This window comes from Thunnus thynnus, chromosome 20 (genome assembly GCF_963924715.1).
Source record: "Thunnus thynnus chromosome 20, fThuThy2.1, whole genome shotgun sequence".
Lineage (NCBI taxonomy): Eukaryota > Metazoa > Chordata > Actinopteri > Scombriformes > Scombridae > Thunnus > Thunnus thynnus.
In genome coordinates this window covers 12,486,129-12,513,049 of record NC_089536.1, presented here as the reverse complement: position 1 = coordinate 12,513,049, position 26,921 = coordinate 12,486,129, and the positions used below count along the sequence as shown (strand labels likewise).

Here is a 26,921-nt window from a genome sequence, read left to right as displayed (position 1 = left end):
TGGTTCGCCTCTTTGTGATTCCTACGAGTCATCGTGGTTCTATACACATTTATTACTTGAATGACTTGGGTGCAGTATAAAATAGTTTTTCAGCATTTGTTTAATTGTCAGTGTTACGTGCAGGTTCTGGACTGTAATGATTGGATTTATATTAAAGAAATGGTATGTTTGAACTTCCTGGAAAACTGCTGCCATTTTTGAAAACAGCGCATCTTTATCGGCGACATCATGCTGCACTAGCAGGATGTATCTAAATTTCCGACATCACAAGCTTTTCAACAGTCTCACCTTTCTGCTCACCTTATCAAATCAAACAGCCTGTTTCAACATGAAATACTTTACATCAAGGAACTAATGATTAATAGGAGCTTTAAGATAGCTGGTGTTAGTGGAAAAAGAAACGATAATCCCTTTTAATTATGGATGAGATACAATACTGGCACCTGTCTGATTGTGCTTCAGAACTTTTTGGATTTGCCCCCATTTTATATTTATTTCCTAATATTTTGGATGCAGGACTTTTAGTTGTAACAGAGTATTTTTACACTGTGGTATTGCTAATTTTATGTAAGTAAATTATCTGAATATTTTATCCACCACTTGTCACAGTCTCAACATACCAGAATGATGAAGGTGTAAGTCATCACAACTTCAGAGGTGTAACTAAACAGAGAGGGACATGTCAATAAAGCACATTTTGTATTGAAAAGAAGCTTAATCAGGCAAGTAAGTGAAAACACCTGTGGTTGGAACATGAGTGTGTAGGGTTTTTAAAACACACTTTAATCAGCTCTTTTTATGCTTCCACGCTGGCAACAGCTGTGGCCGGTGGCATTATGTTTTTGGGTTGTCTGTCCGTACGTATGTCCCATTCTCGTGAACACGATATCTCAGGAATGCCTGGAGGGAATTTCTTCAAATTTCAAACATCCGCTTGGACTCAAAGATGAACTGATTAGAATTTGGTGGTCAAAAGTCAAGGTCACTGTGACCTCACAAAACACGTTTTTGGCCATAACTCAAGAATTCATACACTAATTATGACAAAGTTTCACACAAATGTCTAACAGGATGATATGATGAAGTGATGACATTTTACATCCCAAAGGTCAAAGGTCAACTTCACTGTGACAGCATAATGTTCTGCAAAAACACTTTTCTGACCATTATTCAAAACCATAACTCAGGAACAGAAGGGGAGATAGTGATTATATTTCAACCTTCATGTCTGTCCTTGACTGTTGAGATAATCTGTATTGTCATGCTGCCCCATCTACTCTTCAGCAGTTAAACCCTGTGTATCATAGTGAATTACGCCTTATCACAAATGACTAATTTCATACTCATCATTGTTCTCTGTATCACAAGGTTGGTTGGACTTCCTGACAGACAAGAAGAAATAACCATCTAATGTTATTCATCTATAAAGCTCTACTGTTAAAGCTTCCAAACTTTCTCACATCTCTTTATTATCTGATGTTTTTTATGATTCTCGTAACTGTTTTGATTAATGTCCTGTTTATTGTGTTGTTTTGTCTGTTTGCTGATTGTGTTCTTGTCTTATAAATGTTTCTTGTTCTCGGGTCTCTCTATCTCTTGGAAAAGAGATCTTAATCTCAATGAGACTGCCTGAATAAATAGAGATTAAATAAAATTTTAAAAATTAAGTCAGATACTGAATTGGTGACACTAATCTTGGGTGCCCACCTTCAAACTGTGGTGATTGTATAGATCTTCTGTGTTGCCGGGTTGAAGATGTGTGTGAAGTATCCACATTTTAGAATTTGTAACTTCTTTGCAGCAGCATCCATATGTGAAGCATCGTCTACTGTCATGACAACAACTTTATGCTCTATCAGAATCAGCTTTATTGGCCAAGCATGTGAACACATACAAGGAAAATACACTTAATACCTTTTATTTCATTCCTTCAAAGTCTTCAATATAAATATTATATCAGTCTGGATAATCATGCATGTAAACTGCAACTTGACTGGTTGGCATACAAGTGCAAGGCGGTATTTCTAGTTATTTGTATATTTTCATTTACTTTATTGTTGTTTCTTATTGTGTTATACTGTATCTGCCTATAGTCCGTAACTTTTATCTTTTTTTTCTGTTGTTGTTATTTTTACCTTCTCTTGTAGGCCTATCATCTGATAAGTGTGCAACAGTAAGAGATGTAGGGAAAATTTAGCGGAATATAAACCAGTCCCTCCAGGATTTCAAGTTTTGCCAAAAAATGCTTGATTTTGCAGCAGCTTTTCTCAAAAATTGTGACACGATTTGCAATGTTTTAGGTGCGTGATTAAAAAAAAACTACCAATGAAGAGTCATAAAGCGTACTGCATATCACAGAAATAACTATATTTCAGTGCTAATTTTTTAATATATTTTCTGAACATGAGACCCATGGGCTCAAAGTTTTGTAAAAAAAAAAAAAAAAAAAAAGAAGAAGAAAATACTGTACTTGAGTGCCACTTATAAGCCTTTATTAAATAAACTTTCACCTCTACATTAGCACCAAATAAAATCAGTCAATAGTGCCATTAAAATAAACTCATTAACATAAAAATATAGTTTTATGTTATGTTATGTTATGTTATGCAGATATTGCGGAGATTTCTTGAATTTCCTGACTCCAGGGCGCTACAGAACTACGTCTCCCATGTTTTACTGCGGTTTTCTCAACCAATCAGTTTGCACGTCAACGTGTCACGTGATAGTTTGCCTACTTTATGTGTGAGAGACTTCCACTTAGCAATTTGGACTGGTGTGGACTGGATAAGACAGTTCCCTATTAAAGATTATCTCTGCAGTAGATATGCGGACAGGTTTATTACTGTACTTCGCGCTTCATCTCTTCTTCACATCGCTTTAAATTTGCTCAACACAGGTAAGTGAAGCTCATGCTAAATTGTCAATTCAGGACGATTTACAACTGCACTTCACTTGGGCCGCACCATATGTCATTTTTATAACTAAATACATACTTCTTCGTTATTATAGGATCATAAATAACATCATCATTGCTACTTCATATGCCTAGATGTTCATTTTAATCCCGCAGGATTACTTTCAAACGGTTTTTGTTGCTGTTTCTTAACGGCTATGTGATTGTTGTCCTACACCCAGCTAGCTGGCTACGACTTTGAGTCCACATATAAGTTCTTTACAGCTCTAAATTTCATGACTTTGCTTCATATTTTACTTCAGACATCGTGTGGGAAGTCGTACTGTTGCCCTCTTGGTCAGCAGCTTGCTAGCAAGGAGTCACAGTGGCTAAACATTGAACAACTTTAAGCTCAAGACCCTCTTTATGTTGTATATTCATGCTCGAAAGCATCTGTTAATTGATTGGGCAATGGCTGAAAAGGCGACCTATGGTATGGTCAGGTTTAGAGTCTGTCCAGTCAGGTTGTTTGTGGGCGGGACGAGGAATAATATGACAGCCACAATCAAAAACACTTGACTTCATCTTGTGACCTTACAGCTGAATTTGAGGACCTTTTTCTTTTACCCCTCCTCCTGAGGAGTTGCACTTTTTTGTGTCACATTGGATTCATGAGTGGCAACATGTGCAATTGCAAAAGAATTGCTTCAATGTTAACAATGTTTGAATGTCACAGTGTTGCATTGTTACAATGTAATGAATGTGTTGCAACATCAGCAAGAAGTTAAGTTTTTAAATAAGAAACCCAGTGTCAAAGATTATTATAACACACCTGGTAGACTAAAGAAAAAGGGCTCTGATACATACTGCAAGAAGCTGATAGTATTATCTCTACTGAAGATACACTTTGAGTGTGCCCTAATTTAGACGGTGTCGCTTATAATTAACTACAGTAACAACATGTAGCATATTAACAGTCCTGTCAGTTAACTAAACCAGTAATGCAACATTGGTAAATGTGACTAAAGTGTGAAATTGCTTATGTAATATTCTTAGAAAATTTGTGGTGATGATAGAAGATGATTTATTATTAAATACAAGCAAAATAAAATATTTCCAGTGTTATAATACATATTTAGCCAAGCTCAGTACAGTCAAAATTGGTAATTTAGTTGTAACAAAGGTTTCTATTACACTGTTCATGCGTAAATTTGAATTCTTTGGAGCGTGGTAGCTTTTAACATGAATCACTGGAAGCAATGGTGTTTTCTTTTCAGCTTTCTTTGGCAATCTTTTTTTCTCATCCTTTTTAAATATAGTAGTTATCAAGCAACTTAAAGCAAGCAAGGTAAAGTTTTTCCTCTATATTGTTTTAACAATGGAGCACATTCACAACAACAAGGAAATGACCACCACTGCTAGAACAAAATAGATAGTTAAAATTAGTATGACAGTTTAGTTTTAATATCATCTATAACTATATTTTATCTCTATAGTGTCAGCATCCATTTTTATTCAGAAAGAAATTGTTTTCACTGAGTTTAGCTGATACTCTTTTGACTCTTTCCTTCTCTTCTGTCCCCCTTCAGTGTTCACCCACCCCCTAACAGTGACTCCTCAGATACTGTGACGACTGCAACGCCTTCTGTTAAGCCAGGAACATGTCCATGTTCAGCACGGGCATCCTTGTGCTGACGTCTCCTCTCCACACACTCCCCCTGCGTATTGCTCCGGTCCTCAGCTCAGCTGCCCAGCTTGTAGAGCGCACACTGTACGTCCACCTCCACCCTGGGTTGAACCTGGGAGGTGGGAACCAGCCTCGTCCAGTTTTCATTCCACCAGTAGTGGACCTATCTACCCTCATTACCCGCCTTTACAGCAATGCAGCTGACGTATGCGGGCACCTGGATGTTCGCGTTTTGCTGACTAATGTTCGCGCTCATTCGGCGACATGCAGCGGGACCACAATTCCAAGCTGCCCCTTCCCCACACCGCAGTCTCTGTCTCACTCCCCGGAGGTGGTGCTAACAGACTTTCCTCTGCAGGACCCAGGTCAGTCCCATCAGGTTACACAGTGTCTGCAGAGCTACACCGGCCACTGCTACGTCTGCAGCCCCAGTCTGCCCTCAGTGCTGCTTCACCCACAGCTAATGAAGCTGCAGGAGAAAGAGGAAGGGCTGAAGGAGCCTGAAGAAAAGTCAGAACCCTTGGAGACCTACAATGATGTGGTGGTAGGGGGGACATTTGACCGGCTCCACGGGGCCCATAAGACGTTGCTCAATATATCATGCCTGCTAGCCAATAGAAGGTTCCTTATCGGTGTGTGTGACCAAGCAATGCTGAAAAGTGAGTAGTTCTAAGTGAGTGGTCATTTTTCCTTTTCCTTTCCTGGATTTCTTTACTTATTTTCTTTTTCTACTTGTTCCTCTTATTCTGTCCTTCCTGACTCAATTTTACTGTGATACACCTCCAATACACACATTGAATACGTATAGTGGTACATACAAGTTATGTGGCGGTTTTCATATTTAGGTGTGTGCATTCTCATGCTGTTTCTGAGGTGTATGTCTCACATTTATGAGGATATGTGAAAACAACAAGTGGCAGCCAGTAGCCCTGACATCCTCTTCTTTTCCACTGCAGAAAAGGTGCTTAAAGAGCTCATCGAGCCCTACTCTGTCCGGGTCCAGAGGCTGCAGGAGTTCCTGCAAGACGTCAAGCCCTCTCTGCAGGTGGAGATCGTGCCTCTTGATGACCCCTATGGAGTGTCTGTGGTTGACCCCCTGTTGCAGTGCATTGTGGTTAGCGAGGAGACCAGGAAGGGAGGCGAGGCTGTCAACAAGAAACGTGCTGAGAATGTAAGTTAGTAAGGAAGTAAGTTTGGAAATTCGCAATATGTGTAACACAGGCTTTTGATTATTTTATTCTAGCGCTTCTATTAATCACAAATACAAGAGTTAGTATTTTTTATTATAAAAACATACAAAGTCCATATTCAGGGTTTTCTGGGGCAGAATTCTTGACCAACACATCAACTTATATGTCCCAGATGGCCTTTTAACATATGCTTACACTGTATGTCAATATCATATAGCCCTCATGCAATTTTTTCTCCATGTGGTCATTTTTTATGTAAATTTGTCAGTTTAGGAGATGCAGTATCTACTGTTGCTTTCTACACAGCACATTTTATTGCTTAACCATTCTTAACACATTTCTCATGTTTGGTTCTATTCTGAGAGTCACTGAGCTTTACTTTTTTGGGATTGCAGGTAGTTCATTGCTCTCAAATGCAAATAGAACACAGTTCTAGTGCACATTTGATCTTGGGTCAGCAGAGGTATATGTTCACCAGATGTAGATGACATCAGCCTAGGTGCTCATACTCAAATTGTGTGTATTATTTTGTGTCCTTCTTCCTTAACCAGGGCCTTCCAGCTCTTGTTCTTCATGAAATCCAGTTGCTTAAGGATGCCCACCACACTGAGACAGAGGAGGAGAAGATCAGCTCCTCTAGTCTTCGCTCTCGTCTGCTGGGCACCCTCCTTACCCCGCCTAAAGTAGGTCCTGGAGCCACTTAACACAGTATAAAATGTTTGCATTTTGATAGCTCTCATAACACAATGAGGAAATAATACTTTTTTTTTTTTTTAATTGTTTATTTGAAAGGGACTGAACACATTAATTAACATCACTATACAATACAAGATGTAAAAATGCTGGAGTTAGCAAAAAATGCTAATTTACATCCGTAGTTCCTAGGCAGGTAACAAAAACGAAACAGTTTAAATAACAACATGCAAATACAAATATACAAATACACAGCATAAAATGACGAAATACATTGTACACATATGCAAATGACCAGTCAGAAATATAGTCCGATACCTGTTGTAATACCTGGATGTAATCATGTTTACTATGGTGCACATCAGAATATCATTTTTATACGATTTTAGTCTTTAAACAAAGTGTATGCCAATAAGAAAACACCTAATACAAACTTATTTGATTTTATGATAATAAAAAAAAGAAATTATGTCTTAACAAAGATCAGCATCAGTCAAAGTCGAGGTCATTCCTGTTTAACGAAATTGGTTTTCAAGTGATAAAGAAGAAGCACTGCACAGCCTCCAGTCATATAAAATTAATTGTCACATATAGTAATGCTCTAAAGTACATTTTTAATCACTTTCTGGGGAAAAACTTTTCACTCTTTCTGCTGTTTTCTCACACCTTTAGTTTTTTCATACAATTTGGAAACTTTGTTTAACTGTTCTAATAGGAACATATTGTCACAGGTGCAAAATAGCAGCTTTTCTTTCCAGCATATGTCAAACTACTCTGCATTTTTTTAAGTCTTAAGCAACATAACACCTTCATGAAAAGAGTTCGAATTACAGAGTTTTGTGTCTTGGGAATGAACAGAGCAGTTCACTAAGCAGGCAGATTTTAGCAAGTGCAAATGAATTGTTTTGCCCTGTCATCACCTCAATGCATTGTTTCTTGAAGCTGTCTGATTGAGTGTTGTGTTGTTAATTGCTAAGCTTCAATGTGACATTGCCAAAAGAATTTCATCTTTTTTTTTTCTCTCCATATCCTGCACCTTCGTGTCTCCTGTTTCTCCCTCTAGGACACATCTCATCTCCCTCCACTTCCATATGTGATTGGTCTGACCGGAGGCAGCGGCAGTGGAAAAAGCTCCATTGCCAGGCAGCTGGAGGCCTTGGGTGCAGTTCGAATTGATTGTGACAAGCTGGGCCATGAGGTGTACCAGCCAGGCACAGCAGCCTATCACAGAGTGCTGGAAGCATTTGGGTCAGGTAAAGAAACACTTGTGGTTAGAGATGTGCCATCCATATCCTTGTGATATCTCACTCGTAATCTGTCTGCTTTTGATTGAACGTAGGATGATGATGCACCTTTGCACTTTTTTTCCAGCATTTAAACACTTCACTGATTGACATAATGAGGGCACTGTGGTGACTAATGGTCAGTCGTGATGTCTCAGACGTCACTGATTTGATTTTGATAAAAGTTGACGAGATGACTTTTTGACTTGCCAAATGACAGATTAATGGAGCACTAAAGTATAGAGGTCACAATTTAACATTTCCAAAAATGGCATCTGTCCTACATCACTCATAAAACTAATCCATTCTGTCACTACTGTGGGAACTCATAAGTCCCATAATTTATTTTCCTCTAAACATTGTGATCAAAACTGTTTTATTTACTGAAATCTATTTTACAGGCAGTTTCAGACTCGTGTTAGTGAATGCAACACAGCTGGACGTTTATATTATAAATAAATTAAAGCTCAAACATGATCTCTGAGACACCACTAGTGTCTTTGAAAGGCCGTGAGCACTCCATCTGAAGTCTGACAGATCAGATTTTGATGAAATAGTGACATTTGCAACAGGTACATTTTGACTTTATTCTGGAGTTGAAAAGATTACACACCCTAACCGGCACATAGATTAATCCATCATCACATGACGTACTCTACTGCGTACAAGTATCAGGTAGCATCATTTTCAGTGAAGTGTAAAAATAACTTGATTTTCATGTTTTCTTGTAAATGTCTGAAATCTTAAGCATCGCAGTGCAATGATGAGTTTGTTTTTGTCACTTTTAGATATTCTTAATGAGGATAAAACCATCAACAGACGTGCATTAGGAAGGAAAGTTTTTGGAAACCAGGTAATATGCCAAGTGGAAATAATGTTTCATTTTCATTGCAAATTATGTCAGACTACACCGCAGTGTATTGATAATTTACCAAAGATTATGTTTTTCATGCAGGAACGGTTAAAAACCCTTACAGACATTGTATGGCCGGAGATTGCACTTTTGGTGAAGAAGAGAATCAGCCAAGCCAGAGAGGAAGGTATTGTATGGACTTCGACTTATTAATCTCAGAATTGTAGAACTGTATATTGATAAACATGTCAATCTGATTTCCCTCCTGATTCTGTGTAGAAAGCACATTTCTCTCTTTTGGAGCATTAAACTTCCTCTTATGTTTATATAAAAGGAACTTTAATTTTGCTTGTCTTGTTCAGTAATTTGTTGAGAAGTGATATATAGTTTATTTGAATATTTATTTCTTTAAATAATGGATTTAGACCTTTTTATATGATTGAGAAAACAGAATGAGAATTAATCTTTTAGATACATCTAAATAGTCTGCCCTTTTTCCATTTTCTAACCAATTTTCCTTTAGTCAGGCTTATAAATTAAACCTAATGACATATAGCACAGAGCTCTGCCCTATCTTTGTTCTCCAGTGTTCATTTGATCCTTTGTTTTGTCTGCAGGTAAACAGGTTTGTGTGATGGATGCAGCAGTTCTTCTGGAGGCGGGATGGACAGACATGGTCCATGAAGTCTGGGTCACAGTCATCCCCGAGGAGGAGGTAATTTGTTTGTACCTGCAGTCCTTAATGGGACAAACATGAAGTCAAGTTAACTTGAGTGACTGTGAGAAGTGCTGTATGAAAACACTGAAAGCAACTGAAAACTACAGAGTGCAGAAAAATGTTCAGTTTCCATTAGAAAGAAGTGGTAAAACCAGTGGTGAGGCAGTTTCTCAGTGCATTTGTGTGTTATGGATGTGGTAAAAGTCTACATTTTTAGAGAAGTTTCTCTATTCCACTGCATTTTTTCTTAAACTGGTCTGCAAAAGTGAACACCATATATTTCCAAAATATTCTGATGACATAAGTTTTGTATTTATAAAAATTTAACAACATTTTTGGTGGTTTAGAAGTGTGTAGATATCACCATGCATTGCTTTCTGCCATTATTTGTTTTTGGATAGTACCACTGGGGGGCGCCAGAGTCAGAAATTTAGAAATTCTACACACAGTGGCTTTAAATAAATAAACACCAAAAGCACTGTTAACCCAACCCTCCTGCTTCCTCTTGTTTCTCCTCCATTCTCAGGCGGTATTAAGGATAACAGAGCGAGATGGTGTGACCACAGAGGATGCCCTGCGGCGGCTGCAGAGCCAGTGGTCCAACGGCAAGCAGGTAGCGCTCGCCAACGTAGTGCTCAGCACGTTGTGGGAGCCAGAGGTCACTCGGAAACAGGTCAGACATACATCACCCTATCAGTATGGTGTCTACACATGTGCGTCATGTCCTTTAGCTCTTTAGTTTAATGTTTTGTTGTCTTTTCTATTAAAGGTACTAAGAGCGTGGAATCTTCTTCAGAAGAGAATCCAACAGAGACGAGAGGGACAGTAGGAAGTTGATCACATCAGATCAGCTGTGACCACTACATACAGAACAAGCATGTGTCAGGCCCAGCCACATGTGTGCATAAATGACTGATCCACATAAAGAAAACTCTGCCTTAGAAAGAAGTGAGAATGGTCTCTGTGCCATTGCAGCAAAACACCCAACAAGCTCCCTCACCTCTTTGACCAAGACTCAGTGCCTGATTGAATTTCCATGGGTTTTTAAATTCTAGTTTTATTTTACAAAGCTTAGTTGAAAGATGGATTGGTGAGGAAAAAGAATTTCATAAATGATCCCTAACAACAATATCATTTTGCAGTTTGCAAGCTGGAAGTCTTGTTGGGGATTAATAAAGTGCTATCCTAAGAATTGTAGATCTGTTTTTACCCAAAGATGTTTTCATGAATGGCATGCCTTTAAAGGAAATGCCCAATATTCACCAATTGTAGATAATTCCAAAATACCAGCTAAGATCTGCTAATTCTAATCATTTAGGCACCTTGTCAACAGATGACACTTTACAAGTTCTGTCCTCTCTCCATGTCTCCTAAGTGTAATAATATGAATGTAGCTTAGACAAGCAATTAATAGTAAGGGAAAGGTGAGTTACCATATTGAAAGACTGTATGATTGCCATTGTTTAATCATAGAATTAAATTATGTGTTTATTTTTGTGGTTTCTGGGTTTGGAGAATATTTTTCACGAATTCACTGTCATTATCTAAAGGTTTTAAAACACAAGGAATTATAATTATAATATTATAATTAACCAGACAAAGTACACTAAATCGTAGAAATACGTGCAATAAATCAGTACACTGATTGAAAAAGGAAAATACTGGACAGACATATTGAATTAAAAACAGAGGGGTCATATGGATAGATTATGGAAAGTCTCATACTGTAGCAAGTCAGCGGCCAGTGGGCAAAGTAGATGGTTCTTTAAATAATATTTTTATATGTTAAATTTATGTATAAGTGAAAATAATTAAATTACAATCCAAGAAAATGCAATGGCCACCTTGTATTTTGCAAAAAACAGTTGTCAGATCAGCCCTCTCTTCAAATGTTCAGGTCTCTGAAAGTACCTGGAAAAACCAAGCATGGAAGCTGAAGTCATTATGACGTGTTAAACTCATGGTCAATTGTAATTGATGTTTACATAACAAGAATGAAATATTTTGCTTCTTACTTTTAGCCATACCTTTAATACTGAAAGGCTTGTCCAATGAAGTGTCATTTGGTCGTACAGTTTGTGATAGATTTCAAGTGTCTTTACCTTCTCAGTGGAATGCTATAATAAACTGGCAAAATGTTAAAATGAAATGTTTTCAACCCTTTGCTTTTTTGCTCATTTATTTAAGGCTTTGAATTCAAGGAATGAATATGTTTTTATACAGATGTATTGTACATTCTTTTGTAAACTATACATAACGGCCTAAAGACATGTATGCCAGTCTTTGTGCAAAATGTGTATGAATTTGGAAAGTTATTTTAAAATCTGAAACCAAGTTCTGTAAAATTCAGCCTTTAATTTTTATTTACATTGAACAATATTTAAATGTGCAAAAATGTACAAATTTTCACATGGTGGTCTTGTGAGCAATGCAGTGGTGCACCATGAGTAGCAATATACACCCTAAGAAAACCTTGTGCATTAGTTGAATGTGTTAACCACACATTAAAAGATAGTAAATGTACCAATAGGTGATTTGTAAAACTTCGTAGGGGTCTTTGCCCGTTAATATATGTAACACCACAACACACCATTTTTGCCTTGAAATTATGTGTAAGAAGCCTTTTGTGTGGCAGTGAATAACTGTCCGTCATCCAGGTTTCAAACCATTTCAATCAGTCTACATCTGAAAAGTTCCTGTCCAAATGAAGGAAATCCCAAGTTGTTGAGGTGGTTTTATCCTTGGTCATATCTCCACTTTCAGTTTGGCAGAGCACATCGCTTCCCCCAGCTTGTTGCTGGCCTTGCACACATAAACCCCAGAATCACGAGGCTCTAAATCAACCAGAACCAGAGAGCAGAGTCCATCATCCTGGAACTTCGTGGTCACTCTGGACGACTCAGACACCAGCTTCTGATTCTGAAGCCACTTTACCTCTGGCTGTGGGAAGCCTAGAGAGTTGAGACAAGACATTGCTTCAGAATTTAAAGTCACATTATGAATATTAAACAATTAAATGTACCAATTTCTTTTGTCTGAATAGTTTGTAAGATCAATTTTCAACATTCACTAAGCCCATTATGTTCTTTTATTATAAAAGAAAGTTGGCTGGAAATGTTTCAGTTTTATTTGATACAGTTTTGTTTCTGTATCAATAAGTTAATAAAATGGTGTTGCTCTAAGATGTTTTAGATAAAACCAATCCGAATTACATTGGAGAAATTACACCTTTCTTGCCTCACTGACTCCAAGCCACAAAATGTACTCGGATAGACTTTTTAGATGCAAGTTGGAACTTTGTGAGGTCAAAAAGTTCCAACTTGGATCAAAACATTGTGTATTGAAATACATTTTGTGGCTTCAAGAGTTACTTTTTCCATTGATGCTGCTTTTTAAATAGCCTTCATCACAAGTTTCCTCTGAAGTTCAAAATTTTGATCTGACATTGAGAGTTGATCTCATTAAATGTACACTAAATTAATACATAAAAGTCAGTCATTTAGGAGTCGCTCTACTACAATAATCTATTTAATGAAGTGCATCACACAGCTCTGTCACTCTACCATTGACAAGGCATGTTAGATGAGCTGTTGCTCCTTTGGGAAGTGTGGTGTCCTTCAGGGGCTTCTGGAAGCGAGGTTCACTCTGAAGCTGCTTATCCAGTGACTGGATGGCCTTCTCTGCCTCTTGGCTCCAGCCTGGCTCTGGATGAGAGGGAGGATGATGATGGTGAATAAAAGGAAAACAAGGCTTTACTGATCACAAAAGGGTAAACTTGAAGTGACAATCTGAAACTGTGAGTCATCTGCCATATGCATGTAGCTCTAGGACATAGGAAGGCATTGCATATATGTGTGTGTGTGTGTGTGTGTGTGTGTGTGTGTGTGTGTGTGTGTGTGTCTTTATCTGTCTTACCCTCTGAGGAGCTGCCAGGAGAGTCTGGCCTGCTGGAGAGGTTAGCCATCCGCTGTAGGGCCAAGACAGCCTTGCCAGCTTTCTGCAAGTTTAAAAGGACAAATAGAACTGGATGACAAATTACACACATAACCAAGCTTCAGGTCTACAAAGGACAATGGATTTAAAAGATCATCATAAGGAAGCACTGGTTATAAATTATACATGCATTAAATGCTTGGCTGACAGCATTGTAGTCATTTTTCTGTGCAGTTACCTTCCACTTCCGCTTGGCCAGAAAACGTCTCATCTTCTCCTTATTGAGGGACTTGGTGGGCCTGCGGTTCAGAGGGGTAAAAGAGACCATCCAGGGGTGGGCGAGGGCCCCGTCACATGACAATCTGCATCTAGAGCGCAAGCAACAAAGGCTATCATACGCTGCCAGCAGTCTCTTGAGATATTCAAAGATTGCTAAATGATTTGATACCACGCTAATTTTCTGCAAATTGTAGGAAATGCCGCAAGTAATGTGTTGCTCAGAATGTGACATTATCAACTTTTATCATCCATTGCCAAAAAAAAAAAAAAAAAAAAAAAACCCAACCTCCGGTCTTTCTTCAATAGAGAGCTGATAAAGTCCTTTGCTTGATCAGAGATGTCCTCAAAACTCTCTGGGTCAAACTCGAAACGGGCGGCAGTCACAAGAGACAAAGTCTCAGCATCACTATTTCCCTGGAAGGGGGATTCTCCACTGAGCCTGGGACACAAAACAATCATAAACATGGGCAAAGTTTCTGGACAGACTGCATATATTTTGTGTCTGTACCTACTAACAAGAGAAACACTGTTCTTTTTAACATTGATTTGGTGTTAAATAAATTATTCTAAAAAGGTAATTATTTCCATGACTTTTGGTTCAGACTATTCACAATATAAGAATTTCCATACTTAAGTTATTAGGGACGGGACTATAGTAATACCATAACAGCACCAGCAGATGGTGCCAAATCTGCATTTGTAGAGTCATTTGGGTAGAATTAGATAGATATATTTTTTAAATTTACTTATTTAAACATGTATCATTCACATAATCCAAATCTGTTGTGTATTCTTGTTACTTTCTGCTATTTTCAAATGACTTTGCCACGTCTGACATATAAAAGATAAATTAAGAACAAATTGAGGACATTTATGTCAGGTTTGCATGCAAGTTTTTTCCTTGTCCCATATTTTATTAAGAAACTGAAATGCTCTCTAGGATGAGGCTATTGTATTCACTTTCACAAGCTATTCCCAGATTCATTTGTTTCTATTACAGTATGTCACTATGGCTGTTTTTTAAACCACTACAGCTCCTGTTTGACTTACAAGATGAAACAGATGACTCCAATGCTCCACATGTCCGTCTCTAGGCCCACAGGCTCATAGCTGATCACCTCGGGAGCCACAAACTCCGGTGTACCGTGCATCACCATCAGAGGTTTACCCTCCTCTGAAGAACGAGAAAACACACCCAGATATTCAACATGTCACTGTAAATGTTTGTATTAGCCTACTCACGGAGGGCTCTAGTCATCTCTAAATAGACCACCCAGTCTGGAGCTGCAGCATCTGGTGTCTCACCAAATTTTCTGCATGAATTGACTTCACATGCTTTGCTGCATTTATTGAGTCGAGGTAGTAGTGAGGCAGTTGTTTAAGGAGTTGTGATTATGTAAAGGACATTGTTGACATCTAGTAATCTAGAGTGGACACTCCTTGATGTTATCTTTGGTTATTTTTGGCATGTTTTAAAATAGTAATTCTCTGAAGACCTTCCATGTCCTGCTAATGTGCTTACAATGTACTGTAAGTGATGGGGGACAGAATCCACAGTCCTTGTTTTGGTCAGTGTTTCCTGTTCAGCTGCAGTGTAAAAAAAAGGGAATTTGGCACTAAAAGAAGTAACTTTAAAATATACTTGAGGGTTGATTTCACTAATTTGGGTAGCTGAATCGTCATTTAAGCTTCAAATAAACTTTTAAAAATATTTTTGTTCAGAAGGAGGGCTTTGACTTTTGTCCCCCATCACTTACATTGAAATTGCATTATGAAGGGATCTGCTAGTGGCCAGTATGAACAGCGGGGATGATTACAGCCAAAAAAACATGTGTCAATGTTTATTTGGACACCTGACAATTGTTTTAGACAGACAGACTTGAAAAATTGTGAACCTATGCTTTAATTTTTATTCTTTTTGTTACTTTTACTGTAGTACAGACATTAGAAAAAGCTGGATATTTTAGTCGTTTTCTTTAGTGAGCAACTGCAAAAGTTGTAGGCTACAACTAGGGTAAACAGGAAGTTATTATATTCAAGAGAATTGTCCTTTTTAGGAATTTTGCTTAATATTCCTCCTTATAGGGACATTAAATTACAGCTTCGGTCAGTCAAACACAATCCCGCAAACTCACCTAGTTTATTGGCCAAGCCAAAGTCAATGATCTTGATCCGCGTACCGGTAGTGTCCACACAGACGATGTTCTCTGGCTTGAGGTCCAGGTGGACGATGTTCAGCTTGTGAACGAACTGCATGCCCTCCAGGATCTGCTGCATGTATCGGGAACTGGTCGGCTCTGTGTGCTCAAAGTTGTCATCCAAGATGCGTTCAAAGAGCTCTCCACCGGCAATACTGGACAGACAGATACACCATTCATTCATCCATGCTTTACAAAAATAATTCTGCTGTAGCTCTGGTACTTCCTTTGTTGAGCAGTATTTATCCCAATTCTAACCATGGAGTTAAAATGTTTGACAATACAAATGTAGTCATGTACTCTTATTGCTATGTTTTTGACTAACCGACATCTAAAATCTGTTTTTGACACCTATATGAGTTGCTGGGATTTTATAGTTTGAATGGTTTCAAAGCACATAATTTTTTTTCTTTGTGAAATAATAACAATGCATCTCCCGCAAAAAGCTTCACTGTAAAAAAGAAATATATATATATATATATATATATATATATAATTACCACAGCAACCACTGGTGTTACCTGGCAACATCGGTAATAATGGGACTGATGTGAAATCAGGGCTTTCCTACACTACCTGCTTCGCAATTAGTGGAAGATATTTTGATTTAGAGCTGAAACAATCAATCAGTTAATCGATTAGTTGATTGTCAGAAAATTAATCAAATAATCATTTCAGTCATTTTTCCAGCACAAATGCCAAACTTTCACTATCAAATGTGACTATTGGATGTTTTTGTTTGTCATATATGAAAAACTGATTGTTTGGGGGTTTTGGACTGTCGTCAAATAAAATGACACTTTTGAATATGTTGTGATCACATTTTTCAGTTGATAGACTAAAAGATTAATCAACAAAATAATCTGCAGATTATTTTTTGTTTGGATTACTATTTTGGTTGTATATGTGTGTCCTGAATAGCTGCAGAAACTCTCTGTCACCAATAATCCTCAGATCAAAGTCACTTTTCCACTTCACAATTACTTACTACTCCATGACCATGACCATCTCTGAGCGTGTGTCATAGGCAGCCAGACACTGGACCACTTTTGGGTGGTGGAGACAGTTCATCAGTTCCATCTCCCTGCGGGCCTCCGACTTCTCCTTGGAGGTCCGGGCTCGGTAGAACTTCCCTGCGCACTCCTTACCCGTCTCTTTGTGGGACAGCCGGAACACCTGGCCAAACTTCCCCCTGGAAATTTAAAACACAAATCAGTGAGAGGCATAATGTTTGTGTCCCATCCCTTTAAAAATATGATTTAGCCTCTTCTGTGATCCATGTAGGAAGGAAAATAATATTTTTAGATTTGAAATATGGTTTTAAATATGCAGAATCCATGCTTACACTCCCAGCTTCTCATGTACATTGTAGTGGTCCTTGATCTTATGTTTGGTGTCAATGGTCACTGTGACGTATGACTCGGGCTTTTCCTTTTTTTCTTCTTCTTCTAATCCAAAAAAAATACACAGATGTGACAAATAAGCACATCCCTCCTTACAGGTAACAGAAAGGTAAAATCTAAAAAATGAATTCCTGTTTTCAAACATTCTATAAATCCAACATTTCACTAACTTTTAGTCTCCATCTTGACACAGTCGGACTCCTGGCTTGGTTCACTAACTCCTGCAGTGTTGTAGGCTCGGACACGGAAGCGGTACTGCCCCTGAGGCTTCAGGCCTGAGCAGACCTGGTAAGATGTGTTCTTACAGCGGCGTACTACTTCAGTCCAGCTCCTGGACTTTTCAGGGCCTTCTTGCCTGACCTCCACGATGTAACCCAACACAGCTGTGCCTCCGTCGTAGCTGGGACCTGTCCAGGACAGGACCAGGGACTGAGTGGACAGCTGGGACACAACAGGGCTGGATGCTGGTGGGTCAGGCCGGTCTGAGGAGAAATTCAAGAATCAGAACTTTTATTCATATATACCAAGACCCAAGACAGCAAGTATCATCATTTGAAGTTATTTTGGGCTGTTTTTCTGGGGTAGCCAATATCCAAACATATAGGCATAAGCTTTAATCTATTTAAATCATGATCCTAGCCTGCCACATTTCTCTTCTCGGCTTTTCTGTCTGGTTTTTGTTTGTCAAATCAACATTGATAGGCTATTAGCTTGTCCAGTATCTGACAACAAATACTAGTGTTGTATCATCTCATTAGAAAACACTAAATATCTGGACACAGAATAGTAGACAAAAGTCGAATCTCACCTATGACACTGAGGGAGACTGTATGTTGGGCAGAGCCTTCTCGGTTTTTCACTATGACAGTGTAGGATCCTTTATCATCTGGACAGGCCTGAGAGATCTCCACACTGCTCTTTGTGTCACTGCTCCTGACAGATATCCTCGGCCCTCCTACTACCACCTGGGTTTGGAAGAAATGTGGAAATATGCACAAAGATATAAGCCTTCACTGGAAAACAATTTCAAAGAAATGGATCAAATAATATTAACAATAGCTGGGACTCTGACTCGACTACCTTGTCTCTGTTGTAAATCCAGCAGCAAGCCACAGGCACAGAGCTGCACCTGAACTCACAGTGTAGCCGGGCCTGCTTTCCCACTCGAACCTCCACCTGGTCTGGTGGGTGTAGAAACTCCACAGGAGGTCCTGGAAAAAATGTGCATGAATTTTAAAATCAATAAAACATGATGAAAACATACAAACTTTTACCTCATTAAGTAAGTGTCCTCTACTCACCTTTTCTTCTCTCTTTGGAGACTTTTGTTTGGAGGTCAAGATCTCTGATACCTGTGGAGACTGCAAAGAAGTGGGTGGATTTACAGGCATGCTCTACAATAGGCAGATAAATAGGTAACCAACCAATCACATGTGAGCAGTCATGTTTGGTTGTAGTGGCAAACAATGCACCCAAAAGACAGCCAATGAATTGCACTTCAGAATGGAGCAAGGTAGTTAATAGATACCATTTTTAGATAAAGTTTTGTGAGTAGACTGCAACAGATCAAACTAAAAAATGATCACTATGCATGTTTGTTTTCTGCTTATTATGAGTGTATTTACTAATGATTTATACAATTTCCATACAAGTTTTTTGAAGCATTAATTGTTAGAAGAAAAGAAGAAAGAAGGGAGAGTTTATGCGTATGTAACAATACAAATATTTTTATAGGAAGCTCAACAAAAGTTGGGTTAATCTACCTTTATCTTTTCCTGTTTTGTGTTGACTTTCCTCTTTAGAAGCTGAGGACAATTCAGTGTTCTTTTTGGGTGACGCCGCCTTCAGTGTGACCTCACCGAGCACCTCGTGGTTAGTTATTCTTGGGATTTCCTTTGTAGCTGTTTCAATGCAAACAACAGAGTGAAACAGGCTTACCGTACACAGATCAGTTCAATACAGTTCATTAAAGGGCAAGTTATACTGTATTTGATCTTTCTTTCTTGAAGTTTCTAACGTGACACATGACTCCTGCTTTACCTATGATGTGTAACTCAGCACTGCTTGACTGTTTGCCAGCAGTATTCTCAGCTGTGCAGGTATACGTCCCAGCATCTCCAGGTGAACACTGAGTCAGAGATAGACTGGCAACACCATTTTTGAAGGAAGTCTTACTTGAATGCACCCTCTCACCTAAAGATAAGAATAGACAAACACAAAATTCTGATTCAAATCCTGTTAAATGTAGAATCTTTGTGGCTTGAACCCTCACGTAAGATCTTTGCAACATATTCTAGCATAATTTCCTCTCTCATAATAATGAGTGTATTGTAATTGATCACTTACCATTGTGTAGCCAGGAAGCCCTCAGAGGCCGACATCCTGTGATAACACCTTGAAGAGTAGCATCACTTCCTTCGCGGACTGTACAGTCCCTGAGTGTTTCTTTGAAACGAGGCGCTTCCAGGACCTGCATAGGTGTCTGCCTGGCATCTTAACAGAGAAGAGAGGTTAAGAACAATGAGCTTTCTCAGAAATGATCAAACACCATTGTTTCCTCCATTGCTGACCAATCAGGATGTGCCACTTTATCTACAGCAAGCATTTTTTAGTTAATACTCAAGGGCCTTTCACTACAGACATGATAGTATATAGTACAGACATGTATGTATGAATTTTACATACACCGTGTGATAGTTGAAAATAATCAAATAACGTATGTAAGTCATTTGTTTCGGCTCCAGGCAGAGCAACATTAAGTTTCAGGTTTGTTATCTGTATTTTAACACAGGTGTAAGTGCAAGTATGAGGAATTTGACGTCATTAATACATGCATTTACCCACCATGTGTGTTGCATATGTGTATTTTGGTGTAGGAATGTCCGGCAGGGTGGGCTATGGGTGGTCACCAGTGGATGGTGGAATGCCATCAGTGTGTGTGTGTGTGTGTGTGTGTGTATCAAGTATGTTGTGGAGACATATATCTGTTTACACGGTCACACTGTGGGGGCTTGCCTCCCTGAGCTGGTGATGAAGGCGTTTGAGCACATCATCCTCTCCTGTTTAAAATCCTACACTACTCCTCTGATGGATACTTACCAGTTTGCTTGCTGAGCCAACAGGTCTGTCGAGGATGCTGTTAACCTAGCCCTACACAATTCACCCAACACCTATGCCTGCATCCTATTTAGCGACTTCAGCTCGGCCTCCAATACAATAAACCCGGACAATGTCTTTAATAAGCTACTGGACATTAATGTTGATCCCTGCATGTGCCACTGATTCTGGAGCTTCCTGTGGAGAAGGAAACAGAGGGATAAGATGAATAGCCTTTCATCTTGACCTCTGACCCTCAGCATAGGCGCCCCCCAGGGTTGTGTCCTTTCACCCTCCGCTTCTCCCTCTACACAACTTCACATCCCACCACAGCTCAGTCTCCATTCTTAAATATGCAGACAACAAAACCATAATTGGACTCATGACCGACATGATGGATAACCGACCCATTTGTATCACTCTGGGGAATCCATAACCATCACTGACTCGGTCAAATTTCTGGGCACGCACATCAGCAACATACTCAAATGAAACATCAATACTGACTACATTACCAAAAAAGTCCAGCAAAGTCTGTTTTTCCTAAAACAGCTCAAAAATTTCAAAGTAAAACAAACCTCCTCCTTCAGTTTTACACAGCCATCACAGATAGCATACTCGCCTCATCCAACACAGTCTGGTACACCAGCACTGACAGTCATACACGCAAAAAAACTGCAGCGCATAGTCAATTAATCATCCAAGATTACTGGCGTCTCCCTCCCATCAGTTGAATCACAAACACACAATCAAAAGAGCAAAAAAATCATCTCTAACCCCTTTCTCACCACCTCTTTTAACTGATGCCCTGTAGGAAGCTACAGGTCCTACCCACCAGATCATCCTTTTTTAAAAACAGTTTTTCCCCACTGCTGTGAGGGCTCTGAACTCTTCTCACGAACCCTGACAGATGTACCTGCACTTAAAACCTCTGTGTCAATCTTGTAAATATTGTCTGTGACTTCTATCTTGTGGTAGTCTGTGAATATGGTCAGTTGTGCTAGTCATGTGTCTAATATGATGCTGATATCTGTCTATGTTTGATGTTATTGACACTGCTGAATTGAGCTTACCCGCCATGTTGTACTGAAAGCGAATTCCACTGACCTCGGTCATGTGGTCATTAATAAATGATTGATTGATTGATTCTGAGGACAAAAAGCAAATCCTCATAATGAAAACACTAAATTTTCAGGTGACAGTTAAGGTTAGGTGTGTGTGTTTGTGTGTGTAAAACCATCAGAATGCTCGCAGACAACTCTGACCACTACACTATCACAGTTACCAGAAAAACAGCACATTTCATAATAACCTTGTCCATAAATAAGGCTGCACCCTTAGTAACATTTTGACAAGTAAACAAGCCTCAGGGGACCTAACCTCTTCAAACATGTAAACTAACAGATACTGATATTCCTGGTTTCCCTGATACGCAGTTGCAATGCCCTCGTGCAAGTTAAAAACGCTCAAATTAAGGCTGCAGTTTGCTGAGGCTTGGGATGGGGTGTAACTGTGGTAAATGTTGTGAATATATTCCAGTTATATTGCAATACAAAACAGTCCATTTAATTAACAAAAAAAATACTCTCACATTAAAAACTTTAAGTGAACTTTTCATATGTTCTTCCAACCTTTACCTTTTGCAGATGAGTCTCCTAGTTTGCTGTTTCTCATCACTGTCCTGTCAGTGGTATCCAGTCCGTTCCCCACACAGAAAGGTCTGGCTTGAGGCTTGAGGGCCAGCTGGAAAGTGGACACATAGGTCTTTGGCTTCCTACCATCCTTGTCCATCCTTGTGTTGAAATGATAGTCAGACAACAACAGCTGAGTTTGAAAGAGTCACTCACCAGTTAGGCCTTCTCTTCGTCTTTTGGTTATGGTCTGTTTTAGTCAGTGTTTCAAAATAGTGTGAAGCTCCTGTGTTGCATACTTGCCCTATCTCTATTCACACATCCTCTGAGATGCTAACAGGAGGAGCCTCTGAAATCACTACCCACTCTCAGCCCCACAGTACACAGGAAACAGCAGGTTTTATCGTAAGGCCAATTAAGAACACACATGTTCAGCCCCCACTGTCCCTCTGCACTGTGATCAGAGGGACATACGCAGAAACACATGTGATAGAAAACAAAGGAGATAGCAAAAGAGATTAGGAAATGTGAGGGAGAGACAAAACATTCAAGCTGACAAGAAACAGAGCGCAACAAGGTGGGCAGTGAAAAGAGAAACAGAAATAAAAGAAGTATAAAAAGTGTTGTTTTTTTACCTGGTGGCACCCTTCATAAAGACTGCTTCTCTTCTCAGAGCATAATTAAAGATTCCCACCGTCAGCTTCCTCTTGGCATGTTATTCCCTATTAACATCTACCCCACTGTAAACACTCAGCAGACTGTAGGTTGAGACATATTACCAGAGTCGCCGCAGGAATCAAGAAGAGCCAGTAGGACAGCTTTCTGTGCTTATTTACTCTGGCAGTGTGCGACACACAACAAGGAGAAAGGTAATCTAAGTGACTCTTTAAAACTGTGAATTTCCAGGGGTTGAGTTTCTTTGAATGAAAGCAGAGAGGTGGGATCATGTGACCAGAAACAATAAGCTGCGCATATAAATGAGACGCCTTCAATTCTATTGATATGGGAATGCTATTGCTGCTGGCTGGGTGTGTCTCCAAGGTGTGCTCCCCCTTAACTTTTGTTGAATGACTGTTACAGCTACATGCAGACCTGCTTTCTCTAGTTCATATTCAAAGCCCATGAAGCTAGTTGATAGGGCCTTCAGAGTCACTATTCAGAAAAGCAGTTTCACTAAAGGTCTGTAATAGCCTCATTCACCTAAACTGTATTTTGATTACAGTATGTGAATACAAGATTTTATCTTTTTTGTTGCTTATTTTTTGTTCACATTAAGTACATTCAAATTAATACTTCCATAACTATTGCTATATTATGTTAAAATATATGTATAAGCTATAGTCAGTGCGCCATTCAGTGCAATATGAACTACAATTATTTGTCTAGATACAATCCATAATGATATGCAACTTTACATGTATTGTATATTGATTACTATGTATGGCTTTGGTATGAACCACAAATGGCTGCTTATACAGTTTAACATGGAAATATTGAGTAATTTGTGTATTTGTGGCTGTTAAGTTACAAAGAAAAATACCAGATTCCTCTTGTGCAACACATTTACAGAACTACAGTACTAATAACAATGGTTGCATAATAATTTCCCGTCAAACAAATGAGTTAATATGTTGTGGGTTTAAACGGACGCGTTTCACTCAGTAGTGGTCAGAGCAAGAATGTGAGGAAGCAGTTACATGGACTGGAATGTGTAAGTCGTACCATATGGTGGGAGGCACATTATTTACTTTAGACTACAAACATGTCCCCCAGCGGTAAAAGCATGCTGATTGATGGAGCAGGACCCAACAAAGTCTTAACTGTTTATTGATGGACAGACTCATTTTATGTACTTCTAAGCTCTCCGGAATGAAGAGGAGGCACAAATGTAGCTTCACACATGTACTTCTGCACATATACAAACATTTACAGTGGTGCACTTTCTCCTAAGTTAAACAATGTACACAGATGTAGTACGAGAAATACATTCAAGACTGTCTTTTTAAGACTGCTTTGAGGCATATTTTGCTTTTTTTTAAAAAATTTTTTGAAATGTAACAGGATAGCTGAAAAAAATACCACAACACATGAAATAACCCATGAAAAATGTGGACTTATCTCTGAGTACTGGTCCTATCAGCTTTGGCACATAATTTTGAAAGACCCATATAAGGTAAAAATACGTATACCACCACATTTAGCTCTCTGTGGTACTTTTTTACCCTACATGCTTTTTTTTTCTCCACTATAGGATTATTGTGAGAGCCTCCATCTTAATATTCCATACAGTGAAAGCACCCCACTGCCCCACCTCTTTCCTAGACAATTATTGTTATCCGACGGAAATCATGCAAAGTTTTGGCCAAGTCTAGGAATTCAAAACAGGAAAAGCAAAAAGTGGGAAGGACAATGTCCTCTTTCTGTGACAAAGTCTTCCAACTATGGTAATCATTTTACTTCCTGTTCCCATGAAGTCCTTCAAAGACATGCAGTCTGTCTGTTAATCATTTTGCATCCTGTTCCCACAAAGTCCTTCAAACACACGCAAACTCCATCACTCCATCAGTAATGGCGCCCCATATGATACTGGAAATGGCTTCTGACTGGTTTATTATGGTTTGAGAGCATTTGTGAAGTTAAAAAAAAGTCAAATGGGGCCCTCCTGTGGTTGTACACCTCGCACTGCAGAAATGATAAAAAAAAAAAAAATCTGTCAGCCAGCATTGTTGGCCGTGAGGAAGGATCATCAAAGTCCACCAGTTAAATACCACCAAAGTCCTAAATTAGACTTTGTGAGTCACAAAATAGATTGCATTGTTAAGACTGTGAGAACTGATGACTCAGCCTCCAAAATATTATGCCTTTATCTGTTCAGCCTGAATTTCTGTGCAGGCAAATAAGAACAAATAGATAAGGCTTCATGCACAGAGAGTCACACACGTAAATGACTCGTCCCATAACAGATAAACTAGTCTTCTTCCAGATACAACCCTCTGTTTGTCCTTCTAACAATTACAGCTTTTTGGGTAAGACCTCAGCTCACAACTAAGTGTGTTTCCCTCATATACATTCAGAAGAAAACTAAAAGGCCTGCTGTGATTCAGTGGTTAATGAGGACAGAACAAAGAACAGAATTTCTGATGTTATGTCTGAAATTAGAAAGCAGCATGGTCCTTCACAGCCTGATGCACCCTGGCTTGAGCTCTGAGAAAGCAGAGAAGGGGAGAAGACAACCACTGAGGGGATGGACTCAGAGAGAGAGACATAAATGGAAAGATGCGAAGAACAGAGGACAGACACTCTGGCAGTGTGTCACAAGCATCCGCACAGCCACTCACGCCAAGGTTACTGCGATGGAGATATTGTAACGCAGCCAGAGGCCTTCGTTCCTTTAACAGCCTGTGGAATCGGATCAGGTTTCCTGCAGCTGCTCCAGCTCCATATGTTGGTGGAGAAGCTCTGGGGAAGAGCTGCGTGCTCGAAAGGATGGAAGAAGCCCTGAAGCAAGTTCCAGCAGTCACACTGTTCCAAGTACCCAAATACTTTGAGCTTTGATGGAGAAGTAGAACATACACAAGCTATATTTCTAAATTTTTTAAAGGGGACCTATTATGTTTTTCCTTATTTCCAGTCATATATATAATGTTACAATGTCAGATGTTCATGTTAAAAGTGGCCAACGTGTCAATTAATGAGATAAATGTATGTAGAAATAACCCCTGTGTGCAAAAAGGTCAGGCTTCAGACTCCTCTGAACTCTTGGTTTCCAACATTTTTTTTCTACCTTCAGCCTGAGCCGACATCGGCTTGTGACAGATTTCTTTATATGGTCATCTGCTCCACACACCACGCGCCAGTTCACTGCTGCATTCCACCAACATTATGGCAATTTTCACTTGTTTTGGGGGTAGTTACGTCAAGCCATAACTCAAGTCGAGCTGACACGCTGTGAGTGTTTTCCATTACACAGCACAGCAAAGAAAAATAATTTGTTCACCTTTTGGAGGTGTGCTGGTCATCTGCAGCTTTTCATCAAGCATCATCATCTGTCACGTCCTACCAGGACTTTTTCTGTTTTTTAGACTCTTTGTGTTTTTGTTCTTTTGACTTCCTTTGTTTTTGTTATCCTTCTGATGCCCTCAGACTTTTTCTGTTTTTAGTTGGACTTTGTGAGGGGCTTTTTCATTTGTGTTGCTTTTGTTTCCTGGTTTTGGTTTTCTCTGTTCCCTTGTGTGTTCCTCCTGTGTTTTTTGTGTCACCTGTTTGTTTACTTTAGTCCCTGTTTTATTTTGTAATATTTCCTCCTTGTGTCTGGTCCCTTTACGTCCTGTGTTTGATTATTTCATGTGTCTCACCTGTGTCTCGTTTCCCTCACCTGTGTTTCATTTGCAATCACTCCCTGTGTATTTATAGTTTAGTGTTCAGTTCGGTCTTGGTCGAGTTGTCTGCTTCTGTTCTGCTTTTGTCCTGCTTTTGTTCAATGTTCCTGTGTCTCCTGCATTCTGGTTTGCTCCGATGACTTTTTGCTTTTTCATTAAAAAATATCTGCATCGGATTGTCCCTGCCTACCGTCTCTGCATTTGGGTCCACCTGCGCCACTCACCCACCCTGACAGCATCACTGTGGCTGTTTCTGCTTGTACTATTCCTCCCTGCATTATTTCTAATCTGGTGAACAAAGAGCTCCAAATATGTCCATATCTTGTTATTTTGACTGTTATATAGTGCTGCGAACGTAGCTCTGCTAATTCAGTGAGGAACACACCTCACTTCCTGTAAATTCTTCACAATAAAAGTCTCCCATTATTTAGTCATTTGAAAGGTTTTAATTTGAAGCAATAGAGCAGGAAATGTTGGGTTTTCATCAGCGGTAACTTAACACAACTCTGATATGGCTGTCTCTCGCAGGCTTCCAGAAAGCTGGCCCATCAGAACAGAGTGGGAGCATCAGGAGGGGGGCCAGGGGGAGACAGGAGCTAAAACTGCCTGTTAGAGACAGAGGCTGAACTAAGGGGTTGCATAAAGGGCCAGTATAAGATAAATAAGGAGTTTTTTGAACTGTGAA

General features: G+C 39.3%; 2 protein-coding genes across 4 annotated transcripts; one reads left to right on the top strand and one right to left on the bottom strand.

Moving 5' to 3' along the window:
• Positions 1 to 2,729: 2,729 nt before the first annotated feature.
• coasy (CoA synthase) lies at positions 2,730 to 11,466 on the top strand. The gene is made up of 10 exons (XM_067575687.1): positions 2,730 to 2,896; positions 4,483 to 5,239; positions 5,537 to 5,751; positions 6,322 to 6,453; positions 7,527 to 7,716; positions 8,535 to 8,599; positions 8,702 to 8,786; positions 9,217 to 9,314; positions 9,844 to 9,990; positions 10,087 to 11,466. The coding sequence occupies exons 2-10, from the start codon at positions 4,555 to 4,557 to the stop codon at positions 10,144 to 10,146; spliced, it is 1,677 nt and encodes a 558-aa protein (XP_067431788.1). The 5' UTR covers positions 2,730 to 2,896; positions 4,483 to 4,554; the 3' UTR covers positions 10,147 to 11,466.
• Positions 11,467 to 11,654: 188 nt separating this feature from the next.
• On the bottom strand, positions 11,655 to 22,216 carry LOC137171646 (myosin light chain kinase, smooth muscle-like). 3 transcript variants are annotated; one of them, XM_067575686.1, is made up of 18 exons: positions 22,074 to 22,216; positions 21,864 to 21,969; positions 19,477 to 19,623; positions 19,171 to 19,323; positions 18,894 to 19,031; positions 18,432 to 18,491; positions 18,211 to 18,341; positions 17,939 to 18,095; positions 17,301 to 17,612; positions 17,073 to 17,175; positions 16,716 to 16,919; positions 15,665 to 15,882; positions 14,580 to 14,703; positions 13,816 to 13,968; positions 13,489 to 13,618; positions 13,233 to 13,314; positions 12,881 to 13,021; positions 11,655 to 12,268 (listed from the first exon to the last, which is right to left on the bottom strand). In XM_067575686.1, the coding sequence occupies exons 2-18, from the start codon at positions 21,898 to 21,900 to the stop codon at positions 12,063 to 12,065; spliced, it is 2,496 nt and encodes an 831-aa protein (XP_067431787.1). In that variant the 5' UTR covers positions 21,901 to 21,969; positions 22,074 to 22,216; the 3' UTR covers positions 11,655 to 12,062. The 3 variants fall into 3 exon arrangements, with proteins under 3 accessions (XP_067431787.1, XP_067431786.1, XP_067431785.1); XM_067575685.1 differs by having other exon boundaries at positions 17,073 to 17,172; positions 21,864 to 22,198; XM_067575684.1 differs by having other exon boundaries at positions 21,864 to 22,194.
• Positions 22,217 to 26,921: the final 4,705 nt, after the last annotated feature.